The sequence below is a fragment of the Danaus plexippus genome, unplaced genomic scaffold (genome assembly GCF_018135715.1).
Source record: "Danaus plexippus unplaced genomic scaffold, MEX_DaPlex mxdp_47, whole genome shotgun sequence".
Classification (NCBI taxonomy): Eukaryota; Metazoa; Arthropoda; class Insecta; order Lepidoptera; family Nymphalidae; genus Danaus; species Danaus plexippus.
In genome coordinates, this window is record NW_026869867.1 from 157,246 (window position 1) to 172,862 (window position 15,617).

At 39.7% G+C, this 15,617-nt stretch overlaps 2 protein-coding genes across 2 annotated transcripts; one reads left to right on the plus strand and one right to left on the minus strand.

Moving 5' to 3' along the window:
* The first annotated feature begins 765 nt into the window (after positions 1-765).
* On the plus strand, positions 766-1,594 carry LOC133320668 (triosephosphate isomerase-like). Its single transcript, XM_061529303.1, has one exon. The coding sequence runs from the start codon at positions 836-838 to the stop codon at positions 1,580-1,582; it is 747 nt and encodes a 248-aa protein (XP_061385287.1). The 5' UTR covers positions 766-835; the 3' UTR covers positions 1,583-1,594.
* Positions 1,595-8,494: 6,900 nt separating this feature from the next.
* Positions 8,495-12,815, minus strand: LOC133320667 (uncharacterized protein K02A2.6-like). The gene is made up of 7 exons (XM_061529302.1): positions 11,865-12,815; positions 10,893-11,774; positions 10,674-10,849; positions 10,013-10,455; positions 9,463-9,746; positions 8,902-9,233; positions 8,495-8,812 (listed from the first exon to the last, which is right to left on the minus strand). Exons 1-7 carry the CDS (start codon positions 12,649-12,651, stop codon positions 8,495-8,497), a joined length of 3,222 nt encoding a protein of 1,073 aa, XP_061385286.1. The 5' UTR covers positions 12,652-12,815.
* Positions 12,816-15,617: the final 2,802 nt, after the last annotated feature.

Sequence of the window (15,617 nt, forward strand, 5' to 3'; positions counted from 1 at the left end):
TAATTAATTATGTAACTATTTCTTCTCTTGGTATATAAATATATAAATAAATAAATATTAAATGCTGTGAGTATAATAAATGGGGACACATGAGTGCATCATGCAGTAATAAACGGCCTAAACCTGACATTAATAAAACTAAGCCACGAAACTTGCCTCTGCCTCAATCCTGAAGGACTAATTCGTTTCAATTTAAATCCGTAGCTTGTAACTTCTGTAAGAAAGTCGGTCATAGTGAACCGAACTGTTTTGCTTAAGGACGATCGAACTCGGGTAACGTAAATTTTTGTCGAGAAGTCGTAACTGACATTAATAATCGTGACGTAATTACGGCGGTACTAGGTGGCATCCCGACAGATGTATTAATGGATACCGGTTCATACATCTCGTTAATAAGCTCTGATTTAGCTAAGCATTTTTCATGCAAACTACATGCGTGCATTCCACTGTTGCGTGGTTTTGGTGGCGCGGAAATACCAAATAATATAAGTACCGAGTACATTTTTGAATACTCCGGTAGTTATAGGCACCGATGTACTCGTATTAAGCAGAGACGGAGTGTCTTACATTCGCATTGCAAATTCACAACGAATCATTCGGTCCATTAAATTACCGAATAATATCATATCCGATTGTACGGTAGATTTGGATCTTCATTCTATTAACACGTCACCGTTATAAAATTAGGTTTTATGTCGGTTGTCATAGTAACCATATTAAATCCACTTATGTTTTATTAAAATAACAACAGATATCACCGATAACTTTTGTCTGAGCCGGTGTCTCACGGAATTTCGCCCTTTTACTTTACTAAGGAAATTGTAAAATCTTTACCATGGGTCGTAAATTCGTTGTCGGTGGAAATTGGAAAATGAATGGTCAGAGCAACCAGATAAATGAAATTGTCAATAACTTGAAGAACGGATCCTTGGATCCCACTGCTGAGGTTGTAATTGGAGTGCCAGCCATTTATCTGGCTCAGGTCAGATCCAGTCTACCCAAAAGCATTGGTGTTGCTGCTCAAAACTGCTGGAAGGCTGACAAGGGGGCTTTCACAGGAGAAATATCTGCACCTATGATCAAGGATGTCGGTGCAGAGTGGGTGATTCTAGGTCATTCTGAAAGGAGAACTATTTTTGGTGAATCTGACAGTTTAGTGGCTGAGAAGGTAGCCAATGCCCTTCGACACAATCTTAAAGTAATAGCCTGTATTGGTGAAACACTTGAAGAACGGGAGTCTGGCAAGACTGAGGAAGTTGTATTCAGACAAACTAAGGCTCTAGTGCCAGCTATTGGTGACAAGTGGAAAAATGTTGTCTTGGCATATGAACCAGTATGGGCTATTGGAACTGGCAAGACTGCCTCTCCACAACAGGCTCAAGATGTCCACGCATCTCTTCGTAAATGGCTGGCTGAGAATGTATCTGCAGAAGTTGCTCAATCAGTCCGTATCCAATATGGTGGTTCAGTGACTGCTGCAAATGCAAAGGAGTTGGCAGCTTGTGAAGATATCGATGGTTTCCTGGTTGGTGGAGCCAGTCTTAAACCTGAGTTTGTTAACATTATTAACGCTAGGCAGTGAATATATCATGTAATCCAGAGGGTGTCCTACTAAGTATTTTTCCGATATTTAGCCTTGGGCATACGGGTACGCGACCCCGGATCCTCGAGCCACCACTTTCATACCTCTATCCTCATTCCATGAAGGTGGTGTCCTGTACCCCCCCCTCATTCCCCTTCCTAACCTCTTTCCCCCATTCTCTATCTTTTCCTTTCCTGGTTTTACCCGTAAAACGGGGTTTTGGAGGTCAGACGGCAGTCGCTCCGTTAAAACCACTCCCGCCACTCTTATGGTTGCAAAATTTTATGGACTGGGTACGGCTAGGGCGTCGCCGATAAACGACGCGCAGGCACATCGCCCTACACCTGCGATAAGTGGGCAAGGGCTACCGTGTCAAGTACGGGCACGGCTAAAGACGTTAGTACCCCAAAGGAAACTCCGCTTTGCAACGTGGAATATTGGCTCTCTAACTGGACGATGCAGAGAACTCGCAGATGTACTCATGAGACGTCGAGTCCAGTGTGCGTTCCTCCAGGAAACTCGCTGGAAGGGCAATAAGTCTCGGAACATCGGACAGGGTTACCGGCTGATATACACTGGGTCGCCTTCAGGTAAAGCTGGTGTAGCGGTAGTGCTATCTGAGGAGCTTCGGAATGGTCTTCTTGAAGTTGATCGTCGCTGCGACCGCCTGATGCGGGTGCGGGTACTGGTCGAGGGAGTGATTACTAACTTGATCAGTGCTTATACTCCTCAGGCTGGATGTAGCGGGTCCGAAAAAGAGTCATTCTGGGAGCAATTTGAAGAGGTTCTACGTGCTATACCAGCTGCTGAAGTAATCATAGTTGGGGGGGACTTAAATGGCCACGTAGGTAGGGCTGCGGAAACGTTTGACCGTGTACACGGTGGTTTTGGTTATGGTCGCCGCAATGCAGAGGGAGAAAATATTCTCAGAACCTGTATTGCGTCTGACTTAGCCGTCGTGAACACGTTCTTCCAAAAGACTCCACAGCACCTTATCACGTATAAGAGCGGGTCCCACTCAACCCAAATAGATTATCTGCTGACCAGACGGTGTCATATCAGCAAGGTGACTAACTGTAAAGTCATTCCTGGTGAAAGCCTGACGGCCCAACATCGACTTCTTGTCATGGACTATGTCGTTACCCCGAAAAAGAAAGTGGCCGAGAAACGTAAGCCTCGCATCAGGTGGTGGTTGCTGAATGGAACGATGCAGACCAGCTTTCGGGCAGAGGTTGAGAGTCAAAATCTGTCGACTAATACTGAAACTGCTCAGGAAGTTTGGGATCGAGCCCAGTCAGCAATTATCACAGCAGGTAAACGAGTTCTAGGCCTTTCTAAGGGAGGACGGGTCATTGACAAGGAGACATGGTGGTGGAATGACGAAGTACAGGAGGTGATTCGTGAAAAGAAGACTGCCTTTAAGAAGTGGCAGCAATCAAACTCTCCTGAAGACAGACTAGAGTACATAGCAGCGAAACGTGCCAGTAAAAGGGCTGTTGCCAGATCCCGCAGTGATAGGTTATCACCATTATATGATACACTTCAAACTGCGGAGGGGCATAAGCTCATTTACAAATTGGCACGAGCTCGGGATAAGGCGACGCAAGATATCGCAAAATGTCTTAGCGTCAAAGATTCCCAAGGCACGTTGCTGTGTGATCATGCCTCTGTGAAGGAGAGATGGAGATGCTACTTCAAGGAGTTTCTAAATACTCAGCATCCGTGCAGTCTTCCAACCGAAATACCTCCTAATCTTGGACTTATTGCCCCGATAACACCTGACGAAACTCGGAATTGTCTTCGACGCATGAAGAATCGGAAAGCGGTGGGACCTGACGATATTCCGATCGAAGCGTGGAAATCATTGGGCTCTCTTGGTGTGCTCATACTGACGGACCTTTTTAACCGCGTCTTGAACACTGGGACTATGCCACATCAGTGGCGTTATAGTTACATTACCCCTATATACAAAGGCAGGGGCAGTGTTCAAGATTGTGGTAGTTATAGGGGCGTTAAGATCATGAGTCATACCATGAAGCTCTTTGAGCGTATGATCGATCTCAGGCTCCGCCGAGAGTGTACTGTCTCGGAATGTCAATATGGATTTCAGCCAGGATCGGGCACCTTGGACGCCATCTTTGCCATCAGAACTCTGATGGAGGCATACAGGGAAAAAAGGAGAGCTCTGCATGTCGCATTCCTAGATCTGCAGAAGGCCTTTGACTGCGTTCCTCGTCAATGTATCTGGTGGGCATTGCGATTCAAAGGCATCCCTGAGGCCTATATTGACATCATTAGAGACATGTACCGCGATTCCGTTTCAATGGTTAGGACTGCTGTTGGCGATACAAAACCCTTTCCGATCTCAGTAGGGGTTCACCAAGGCTCGGCTCTTAGCCCCTTCTTGTTCAATGTAGTGCTGGACACTGTCTCGGCTAACATCCAGGAACAGCCTCCATGGCTGATGATGTATGCCGATGACATAGCGCTCATTGATGAGAGCAGGTTGACGCTAGAGCGAAGAGTGAACCTCTGGAAGGGTACGCTTGAGAACGGTGGTCTTAAACTAAATGTGACGAAGACCGAGTACATGGCTTGCGGAAGCCCGGACTCTTGCACTATCCATATAGGTCCTGAACCAGCCGTTAAGTCGGAAAAGTTCAGGTACCTTGGATCTATTCTGCATGAGTCCGGAGGCATCGATCACGATGTCCAAGCCCGGATCAGCGCTGCTTGGGCGAAATGGCGTGAGGTCACAGGTGTGGTCTGCGATCGCAGAATACCTACCAAGCTCAAGGGAATAATATACAAGAGCATAATCCGACCGGTTCTCTTATATGGAAGCGAATGTTGGCCAACACTGTCCAGGCACACTCAGGAGCTTCACGTCACGGAGATGAAGATGCTGAGGTGGATGTGTGGCGTAACGCGAGCTGACCGTATACGTAACACATTTATCCGAGGTAGTCTTGGAGTCCGTGACGTAGCGGATAAGCTTCAAGAGAGTCGCCTGAGATGGTATGGTCACGTTGCACGCCGGCCTGAGAATTACGTCGGAAAAATTTGCCTTGATATGTCGGTCCCTGGAGCAAGACCCCCAGGACGCCCAAGAAAGCGATGGCTGGACACCGTGAAACAGGATATGAGAGCCAATGGACTTACCACCGCGGATGCTAAAGATCGTGCAAAGTGGAGGAGTTTAAGCAGGAAGGCAGACCCTGGCTAATGCTGGGATAATTGCCAGGATGAAGAAGGAGATCACCGATGCGTAAGAGTCTGTCAACGACCAAGATTTATGATTTTCTAATGTCATGGTTATGGAAAATGTAACTGTGTGCTTCATTAATAATACTATCCGACTATGTGGCTGTGTCAATGACTAAAAACTGTGTGATCATGTGGGTATGTATAATTAGTCATACATTACATACATAATGAGATCTAAGATTTTCGCGAGTTTAATTCATTTAAATGAAACTAGTATTTTTCGGATAAACTTTGATGATTTATTTTTGTAAAAAACTACATACTCCCGACGTTTCGGTTACTTTTCAGCAACCGTGATCACGGGCAGACGAGATGTCAGATGTGCCCGTGATCACGGTTGCTGAAAAGTAACCGAAACGTCGGGAGTATGTAGTTTTTTACAAAAATAAATCATCAAAGTTTATCCGAAAAATACTAGTTTCATTACATACATTTCGTTTATCTAAAGAGAGAATTTTAAATCTACCGATTTGTACGAGAGGTTACAGAACCCCGTAGTGTACATAGGGATCGTCGTTGGATAGACCTAAGATATGATACAATATGAACACGCATACCTAGCCGACAATAATTAAATAAAAATTTTGTATATATTGTTAGAAATAAATAAGGCAGTACTTCCACTTAGATGTTTGTTGCTCCACAACTCGTATCAGAAATCCCCCAGTCTAGTACTTACATCCTATTTATAATATTCAAAGGTAATATTTTTAGGTGAGGGTAAGTTACAATATCATACAGAGGGCGCTAGTTTCCCTCATAAGAGTTTCCATAAAATTATAAAACACTGAACATTACGTAAAACATGCAGAAGCTCTCATTATAAATTATAAAACCAATTGTCAAGTATTTGGACATTTAAATTACTGTACAGAAACATTATTAACATTAATTTACACTATTATAACAAATATACAGATGGCGCTAGTTTAACCATCATAAGAGTTTCCAATAAATATTAGAATATAAATATCGTTAAGCTTAGAATCATCAAGAATATCACAATTTAAATTATTTTAAATATTTATAACTAAAAATATATATTGACTTATTGAAGTGGTGATTGGATTTAAAACTATTTTGTTACTATAGATAAAAGTCGATATTGTCTGAAAAATGAATTGTAAAATTAACCTGTTTGTACGATAGTGAACCGCCAAGTCGAGCAAAAATAAAAAAGCGGCATGGCCGTATTACACTTTTCTCAAATTATTTCGGGCCATTTTCGACCTATAAGTACATTTCGCATTAAACTTGACGCCTTTATTTCTGGTAAGCAAGAAAAAAGTAGCTCAAGCATTACAACTAGGCAAAGTTCTTAGTTTTGTTAAATTTTTTCATTCACTGACTGACCCATCATCCAAACTGTAAGGCGCTTCTAGTTTATATAGAAGCTTCAAAATTTTGAATACAATTTGTGTTTAGTGAATAACTCAGGGAAAAACTAAACTATTTTGAATTTTCTGTCCACTTTGCCCTCGTTATGAATTTAACTTTGAAGTAAGAATAAATAATAGTGCGATGTCAATTTTCGTAATTATCAAAGAGCCAGCTAGCAAGCCAGTCATACCAAACTTACACATACATAAAAGACAACCATCACACAAACAAGTAGACTATATTAAATATAGATAGATAGTTTCACTTCCACCCCCTTGTGAAACATCACCTACGCGGTTGTATGTTCTCCTAGTAGGATGTTATGAGTTGGTGTTATGCAACCAATACAGCTTAGCTAGAGGAATTTTTCCCACATTTCTTCTCATACGTTAAACTGAGTTTATTAAAGTTATCATCATACAGTTAATTACAGTTATAATTAAGTTACACGCAAATTGAAAGCATTGAATAAAATTATTAATAAATCTAGCATTTATTAATAATTTTAATAAAAAAATATATGGAACTTAAAATTATACAAACCAACTAGAGCTTGAGATTAATGGGGAGAAAGATCACCTTAGTGATAATAAATAATAATAGTTAATAGTTTTATAATAATAATTAAAATTTTATATACCCTGACTTTATAACCTTGTATTACAGATGAACATTAATGAGGAATCATGTTTTGTATACAATACTGAACGATGATCGTCCACTGCTCTACGAACTTGAAAATAATACAAATTATTTTATGAATTCAATTCACTTCCATAAAACGAGATTTCAGGAACACGCAAAAGAAACTTATATATGATAGGAACAAAAATATATTCATAAGAATAACAGGAAAAATTATAAATAAATAAGCTCTAATAAATGTAAATTGGGCTATGACACACGAACACAGACAAACAAATAAATATCAATAAATATCAATAAATATCAATATATATTCAATATATGAAATATTTAAAACACACGTCTGTCCCAATATGTTCATATAGCATAAATTTCACTCTCAATTCATAGTGATACATCACCTTCATAGATTTATGTTTCCCTGGTAGGATGTTATGAGTTCCGTTGGAGCTACGAGACCAGTACAAAAAATTAACTTTCGAAGCTGGCATTTCTTTTTCTATAAATGATAATGGCACTTAGTTTCGTCCCTCCACTTCGAATCAATTTTGACTAAAATTAACTGAAAAAAACATATGTCGGTGTAATTCTTATTATTTGAAAAACTAATAATTGAGGGTAGTTGAAATTATCAGGTGTCAGCCGCATAACCACCTGCGTAGCCACTTGTGTAAGTTTAGTCACAACAATGTTGGTCTACAATCAAGAATAAAGTCATTGATGACGTCAGTTATGCTGGCGTCACACTTTTTAAAAACCACGGCCTGGACCCTACTCCGACATACGTGTATTTGAAAAACATCGATTAATTATAATCTAAATCAATTTATATTATATTAATTAATTGAATATTTTATTATTTATTTTCTGATTAGAAAACATGTATATGAATGATTTCATTTTCATCTCGTCTATCAATTGATCATGGTTGCAAAGGAACCAACCAGAACTTCGAAGATTGGTCACGTTTGTTTCATAGTACGGGAACCATGACTTCATAAGTCTGAAGGAGTAGTACAATATTTTTCAAGATTGCTGTGAAAAGTATAACTTTATTGACTGTAGTAACAGTTACGTATAAATACATAGTAGGGGCTCACGTTTTTGATAGCGTTGCATACTAGGAGAACAAACTTAAGTATTCTGATTTGTATACAATACTGATAGGACCACCCACTGCTCTTAGTTTTCAAGATATGTATGTAAGTGTTAAATCTAAGATTAAAATGAAACACAACTGGTAGTTAAGACGTCTGTCGCCCGACTGGCGCGCGACCGACGCCGTTCGTTTATTGAAAGAATGAATGTATTTTAGCTTCCTACATCACACCTCCACCACAAATTAACACATAGGTAATTAAGAACTTACTTAAATAATTTCTTACAACTAAAGGCTACACCTCGGAACATTTAATCTCTTATCCTCGCTGGTGAACTGGTATAACCAATGCAATTCTTGCTTAGACTTGATGCACTATTCATATAATAAGATATAATAACTTATTATGTAACTACATACCTTATAGATAATATAATAGCTTAATATACTTAACATAGACATGTTGTTGACGTAAGGATCTTAAAATTTAATAATTAAATCTTTTTATTTTATTTACAACATTAGTCAGGTTCGAAACCATATCTTAAAACTGGTCTTTGTGTACGCTTAGGACGCAGCTGGAGTTGCTGTGACTGTGGTGTACGAGCGTTACTGGATTCAGAACTATTGTTTGAATTGACTGTAGCTGGGCTACAGGACTGTTTAGTTCCTGATACTACTGGTATACTAGAATCTGTAGTACTCTCATCCACCACCGCACACCCCCGCACCACGGCCTCCTCATCCCCGCCCGCGATCGTTGCCGACACGGCACTGCGTTCAGAGGGGACATTAGAACCTGTGCCGCTTGACAACGACCATCGTGTACGTCGTCGCACCTGATCAATATGCCGTTTTTGAAATTGCCCGTTACCGTTTCTACAATCAACCTCCTGGAACCTTCCTTATCGATTATTGTACCTTTTACCCACTTTTCGTTACCACCATATCTTCTAAACCAAACTGTATCACCTGGAGAAAATTCTCGCTCCACTCCACCTGCATTTTTGACCTGCTTATCTTGAACCGTAAGCACCTTTTGTTTCAAGCCCACATCGTTTCGTATTAAATCCAATCGTGTCCGCAATTTACGTTTTTGAAGTAAAATTGCTGGTGTTTCCCCAGTAGTACTATGAATAGTGTTCCTATACATTAATAGAAATGTTTGCAAGGCGGTGTCCACATCAACTTTATCCCTAAAAGCCTTCTTAATAGCTCGTTTACACTGTTTAACGGCATTTTCGGCGGCACCGTTTGATGCTGGGTGATAGACCGGTGAATAGCTTTGAGTGATCCCATTATTCACTAGAAAACTATTAAATTCACTACTGCTAAATGGCGGCCCTTGATCAGAAACGACTTCCATCGGTAAGCCAAACCTTGCAAAAGTCGTACGAAGTACCTTTATGACGGACGTCGCATTCGTCGATTTCATTTCAAATCTCTAACCATTTAGATGTCGAGTCTACCATAACCATAAATGTTAAACCTCGTATTGGGCCGAGAAAATCAATATGTAAGCGCGACCAGGGCTGTAGGTGGTAAGGCCAAGGCGTCGGCGACGCTCGCGGCGGCGCATCGGCTTCTTGCGCGCAGGTGTCGCATGCGCGGCACTGCCCCTCCACGTCCTGATCGATGCCCGGCCACCACACATAACTACGAGCCCAAGACTTAGTCTTAATGATGCCCATGTGACTGCTGTGTAGTTGTTTTAAAACCAGCTTTCTCAACGATTCGGGATCACCATTCTGTATCCCCACATAAGACAGCCCCCTTCAATATACAGCTCATTTTTCCTAATAAAAAATGGTTTTAACTTCTCATCACTGCACGTCAAAGGCCACCCAGATTCTACATAATATTTAATTCTACTAAGAATTGGATCCTTACTCAACATTTTTCTTACTTCACTGTTAGTTACCGGCAAAAATGTTTCCACAAAATTACTATATGTTATTTCCGTGCCCGGGTTTGACTTATTGGTACATATCGTAAGTCGGGATAAAGCGTCGGCACAATTTTTACTCGACGCCACATACTCAATAGTATAATTATAACCTGACAGAAGTACTGCCCATCTCTGTAAGCGGGACGCTGCCATAATAGGGATGCCCACCTTATCACCTAATATATGTGTCAAAGGTTTGTGATCCGTTCTCAAAACAAACTTTCTACCATATAAGTATTGATGAAACTTCCGTATGGCGAAGACAATCGCTAAGGCTTCCTTGTCAATCTGCGAGTAGTGTCGTTCAGCATCGGTGAGCGAGCGCGAAGCGTACGCCACGGGCCGCTCCCCGGCCGTCGTCTCGTGCGCCAGCACGGCGCCCACGCCCACGCTGCTGGCGTCTGCCGTCACGACCAGCGGCAGCTCCGTCGAGTAATGCGCCAGCACTTCGGCGCTCGTTAACCGTTCCTTTACTTTACCAAAAACATCCTGACATTCCCTGCTCCAGACAAATTTTTCGCCTGATTTTATAATCTATAAAGCGGTGCTAACAAGGTACTTATATTTTTTATAAACTTGGAATAGTACATAACCATACCTATGAAGGATCTCAATTCTGAAACATTCGAAGGTGCCCTTGTATCGAGTATGGCCTTTACTTTGTTTGGACAAGTATGGACTCCTTTTTCGCTAATAATATGCCCCAGATAGTGTATTGATTTTGCAAAGAATTCACATTTCTCTTTTTTTACTCGTAGTCCATATTTTTCCAAACGGTCGAACACCTTATGGAGGTTTTCCATGTGTTCCCGCTTAGTTTCTCCTGTTATAATAACATCATCCAGGAACACCCCCACCCGAGGCAAATCGGCGAAGAGCTCTTCTAAACGACGTTGGAATATTCCCGGACTAGACGCCAAACCGTAGACTAAACGGTTATACATGAACAAGCCTCTATGAGTGTTTATCACCGTGTATTTTTTGAATCATCCAAAACGAATTGGCGTAGGCCTGCGACAGATCTAATTTACTGAACCGCTGTCCTCCATGTAGTCGCACTAGCAAATCCTCAACCTTAGGCAACGGGTAACGGTCAATTTCCAGCACTTTATTTAGCGTAATCTTGTAGTCGGCACAAATCCTAATACTACCATCCTTCTTTACGATGGGCACAATCGGGGTCGCCCAGTCGGAGCGCTCGACGGGTGTGAGGATGCCGTCGCGCACGTGTTGCTGCAGCGCGCGCTCCACCGGCTCGCGCAGTGCGTACGCCAGCGGGCGCGCGCGCATGAACACCGGCCGCGCGTCGGCTCGAACGTGTATGCCCACAGCCGGCCCCGAGAACCGACCCAGACCATCCGCGAACACATTACAATATCTGGAACTAAATGCACTAAAATTAAATTCTTCGTCGGTCGCTAACCTATTAACACAATCGTATTCTAAGTTAGGTAATTGTATACGTAATTCCGCGATCCATTGTCTCCCTAATAAAGCCGATTTACCATTACGAATGACGTACAATTCCAATATTTTATTTGTATTCTTATACAAGACAGTAGGTTTAATTACCCCTACCGGGTGTACTAATTCGCCCGTATAATATCTTAATGCCAAGTTACAACTTCTTATCGGTATTGTACTAAATTCTTTCTTATATAAATCATAACTTATACATGATATTGCACTACCCGTGTCACATTCCATCTGAATATTCTTATTCTGAATGACAATTGGAATCATTATTGGTGCACACTGACGTGCAGATAACCTATTAATATCAATAAAAATTACCTCTTCGCTTACGTCACTATCCTGACAGTTGTTTGCATCATCCCCCGCTCCCGCTGCCGCTAAGAAATGTTGTTCCATTAAGTTAGGGCACATGCGCCGTAAATGTCCCATACGATTACACACACGACACACGTAGCGGTTAAACTTACAAGCCGCAGTTTCATGCGCACCCCCACACGCCTTGCATTGCGCCTGCATATGTCCGCGCTCGTGTTGTGATTTGTTCGATACAGAGGCACGCGCCGCTGGCTGTCGAGCCCAGCCGCCGCCGCCCCCCCGCTGGCCGGTCTCCCGCACCGCTCCGCTGTCACCGTAGTCGCGCGCGCTGCCCGCTTGATGTTTCCTCCGCCATGTTGCCCCTACCGTAATCGCTTGACAGTCCGTTGTGTTTCCCGCGCTCGATGCCCTTCTATGACCTTCGACCACAATCGCCGCATCCCTCTCAGCAGTTTCCATACTAGATGCTAAGCGATATGCTTGACTAAAGTTTAACTTATCCTCAGCGAACAGACGTTGCCTTATGGTTTCATTATTAATGCCACACACTAGCTGATCACGCAAACTTTCATCTAGCCAGGGACCAAACTCACAGGTTTTCGATATTTTTTTTAGAGCTGCGACGTAATCTGCCATTGACTCGTCGGCTTTTTGCAGTCTATGCCGAAATTTATAGCGCTCGGCCAACTCACTCGGTTTGGGTTGAAGATGTTTCTTCATAATATCTACAATTTCATGAAACTCTTTATCCTTAGGCTTATGGGGTGTGCATAAAGTAACCAATAGCTCGTAGCATTCAGCTCCCATCATGGTTATCAACGTCGGCACCTTCATCTCTTCGTTCACTAAATTCACAATGAAATATTGTTCCAGGCGTTCCACATACAAGTCCCATATGTCTTTTCCCACCTCAAACTCGCCGATTTTTCCGACTGCCATGTTTATAAATATAGTTCGCACGCGCACATAGAATAAGTAGCTGCTACACCTCGTCGCCACTGTTAAATCTAAGATTAAAATGAAACACAACTGGTAGTTAAGACGTCTGTCGCCCGACTGGCGCGCGACCGACGCCGTTCGTTTATTGAAAGAATGAATGTATTTTAGCTTCCTACATCACAGTAAGGCAGACTTTTAAGATTGAAAAAAAAATATTTTTTACATTAGCTTTCAGTAAGTCAGTAAGGAAACTTCACTTGTCTGTCTCGATGTTTTAGGCTAAATTAGTCTCGTGTATTTCACATACAGGAGACAGGAATTCATAATAGTCAAGTGCAATCTATGACGAGTTTACTGAGAACAGTGTATTAGACATAGGTATGCACATGCATACGTAATAAGTTGCAATAAATACGCGTCGTTAATAATTACACATTTTCAAACCCCACATAAACAAATAAAATAGAAACAATAAAATATTCTCTTGTTTTTTATGTTCCTATATTAAATTCAAAATGAACAGAAGCTCCAAACTTAATTACAATCCTAACAGTCTTCTTTCTGTTTAGTTGAAAGTTATGTGTATATTTTGATCAATTCACTTTTAATTTTTATTTTTTAATTTCTTTTTCTTTTTATCATACATATTTTTTTTATGTAAAAGTGGTTTTTTGTTGATTTATTTTTGGAGTAAAAACTTCTTTTTCTTTTCTTTCTTTATTCATGAGAATACCTGGTACTTCATATTATGAAATATACATATGTGACCTCTACAAGTTCTTACTTAAAGTATAAAAAAAACATTACGAAGAACTTGTAGAGGTCACACGGATTTCATAAAATGAAGTTCCAGGTATTCTCATGAATAGCAGCATATGCTAAAGCAATATGCTGCGATCTGCTATGAGGATGCTACCAAAACAAACAGAGCTTTGAAAACACGATAAGTATAACATACATATAAGTATTTTTAGAGCTTTAGTAGTGGAAAAATCATAAAATGATGATCAAACTGACACCAAGCTTGACACAATTGCCCTTTATGCAATCTGATTTTAGATATCTTGGTTTGATTTAATTTTGAATACGGGAATTCCTGTCTTCATGATAGCCGACACTAAAATATATTTTCGCGTTAGTTCGTGCATGCATGTTTGCCACAAGAAGGAATAACGCCAGTCGCGATTATCTCATTGGATGGGAAACAGGGAAATAGAAGTCTTCATCACATATTTCGTAGCAAAAGCGCATTTATAAGAACTACACAGTTTTATGTTCTCCTGATAAGATGTTTTGAGTTACGTAATAGTCTCTAGTCTAGAAAGAAGAACATAAATTAAGAGATTATAGTTTAGAAAAATGTTAAATCTAATCACATATCCCTTTGAAATGCATATTTGTATATTTATTCCACTTCTCTTATTTTGGTAGTATCCTCGTAGCAAATTGTATCGTAGTATTCTGTGGCTTTATGAACACCTGGTACTTCATATTACGAAATAAACGTGACTTGAAACTACGTTTCACATTTTGTTTTTAAATTTTAACTTGTTTTAAAAGGAACGTGCATCATCCAGCAAAAAGTAAATATGGATAAAGAAAGACAGGTGGTTTTATAAAGATAAAAAACCGAATCTTATTTAGGTGTTAAATATTTTCATACTTTATGTATGATTAAAAAAATTACAAATTAACAAATTTATCAACGTCGGACAAGTTTTGAGTTATATTTGGAAAGAGTAGTTTTTAAGCCGTGAATATTAATTGAGTGAAAGAATTTGGATTGAAGACTCGAAATACAATGCAAAATATAAATGATTAAATAGTTGATTTTATTTTGAAATTATTTTATTACAAAATTTTCTGCTACTGACATCATTAACTTGTTTGAAATGACTTTCAGAAACCAAAAACCAAAAACGCTTTCAAAACCATATCAAAATTTTACTAGATTAATTATTTGAATTTATTTATTTTTTCTTTACAACATGGGGCCAATTACTCAATAAAGTAACTATAGAGTCTATACTAGGAAAAGCATTAAGTCGCTCTCGTGACGTCACGACGCTGTCATGGCAATCTCGAAGCCAATATTCACGTTTAGTTCATAATAAGACGTGTTTATCAGATCCATTTCGGAGATCTACAAAAATTTGCGAATACAACCTATAGCTAGTATTTTGAGACTGTTTAATATTTAGGAATTTAGTACAATATTTAGTATTACAATATATTATAATATTTATATTTAGTATTATAATATTTATTATTATTTATTTATTACATTTATGTGCAATATGAACTAAAACACCTCCAGACATTCTGTGTTAACTGATACCGCGATGTAGAAACGTGACTTGTTTTACGATTACTTTAACAGACTACCTTTAGTAAGGAGCACCATGTAGTTTTATAAAGGTAAAGTACTATGGTATCAATTGATACGAGGACGCTTCGAAATCTAAGAATTCATAAGAATATGTACTCGTACAACTTCAATGTACACTTCATATCATTAAAATTTACACATTGTCAAAACTCCTTAAACCGAAATAAAAGAAATAATAGAATATCCTTGTTCTGTTTATGTTCCGATAGTAAATTCAGTGGAACTCAGAGTCACCAGACAGAATAACTATTGAAACAAGCTTCTTTCTGCTTTAGTTGAAAGTAATCTGTGTATGTATATTTCAAACAATTCACTTTTTCTACGTATAACCCTTTTGATTTATTTTTATTATTTATCATTCATATACATGTTTTGTTATATATAAAAGTATATTTATAGTTTTTAAAATTTTAAAAATATATATTTTTTCTTTGTTTTATTCGTTTCATAAGAAAAAAAAACTACGAAGAAACAAACTTTATTTCATAAAATGAAGTTCTAGGTATTCATAATCTTAAGGCACAATGCTACGAGAGTGGTACGAGAATACTACGAAAACAAAGAGAACATATATATA

Coding starts and splice junctions, on each gene's coding strand:
- LOC133320668 (XM_061529303.1), top strand. CDS start 836: ATGGGTCGTAAATTCGTTGTCGGTGGAAATTGGAAAATGAATGGTCAG.
- LOC133320667 (XM_061529302.1), bottom strand. CDS start 12,651: ATGGCAGTCGGAAAAATCGGCGAGTTTGAGGTGGGAAAAGACATATGG. Junction 9,747..10,012: donor GGTTATAATTATACTATTGA/GTATGTGGCGTC, acceptor TGTATATTGAAG/GGGGCTGTCTTATGTGGGGA. Junction 9,234..9,462: donor TTTTCTCGGCCCAATACGAG/GTTTAACATTTA, acceptor TCTATCACCCAG/CATCAAACGGTGCCGCCGAA.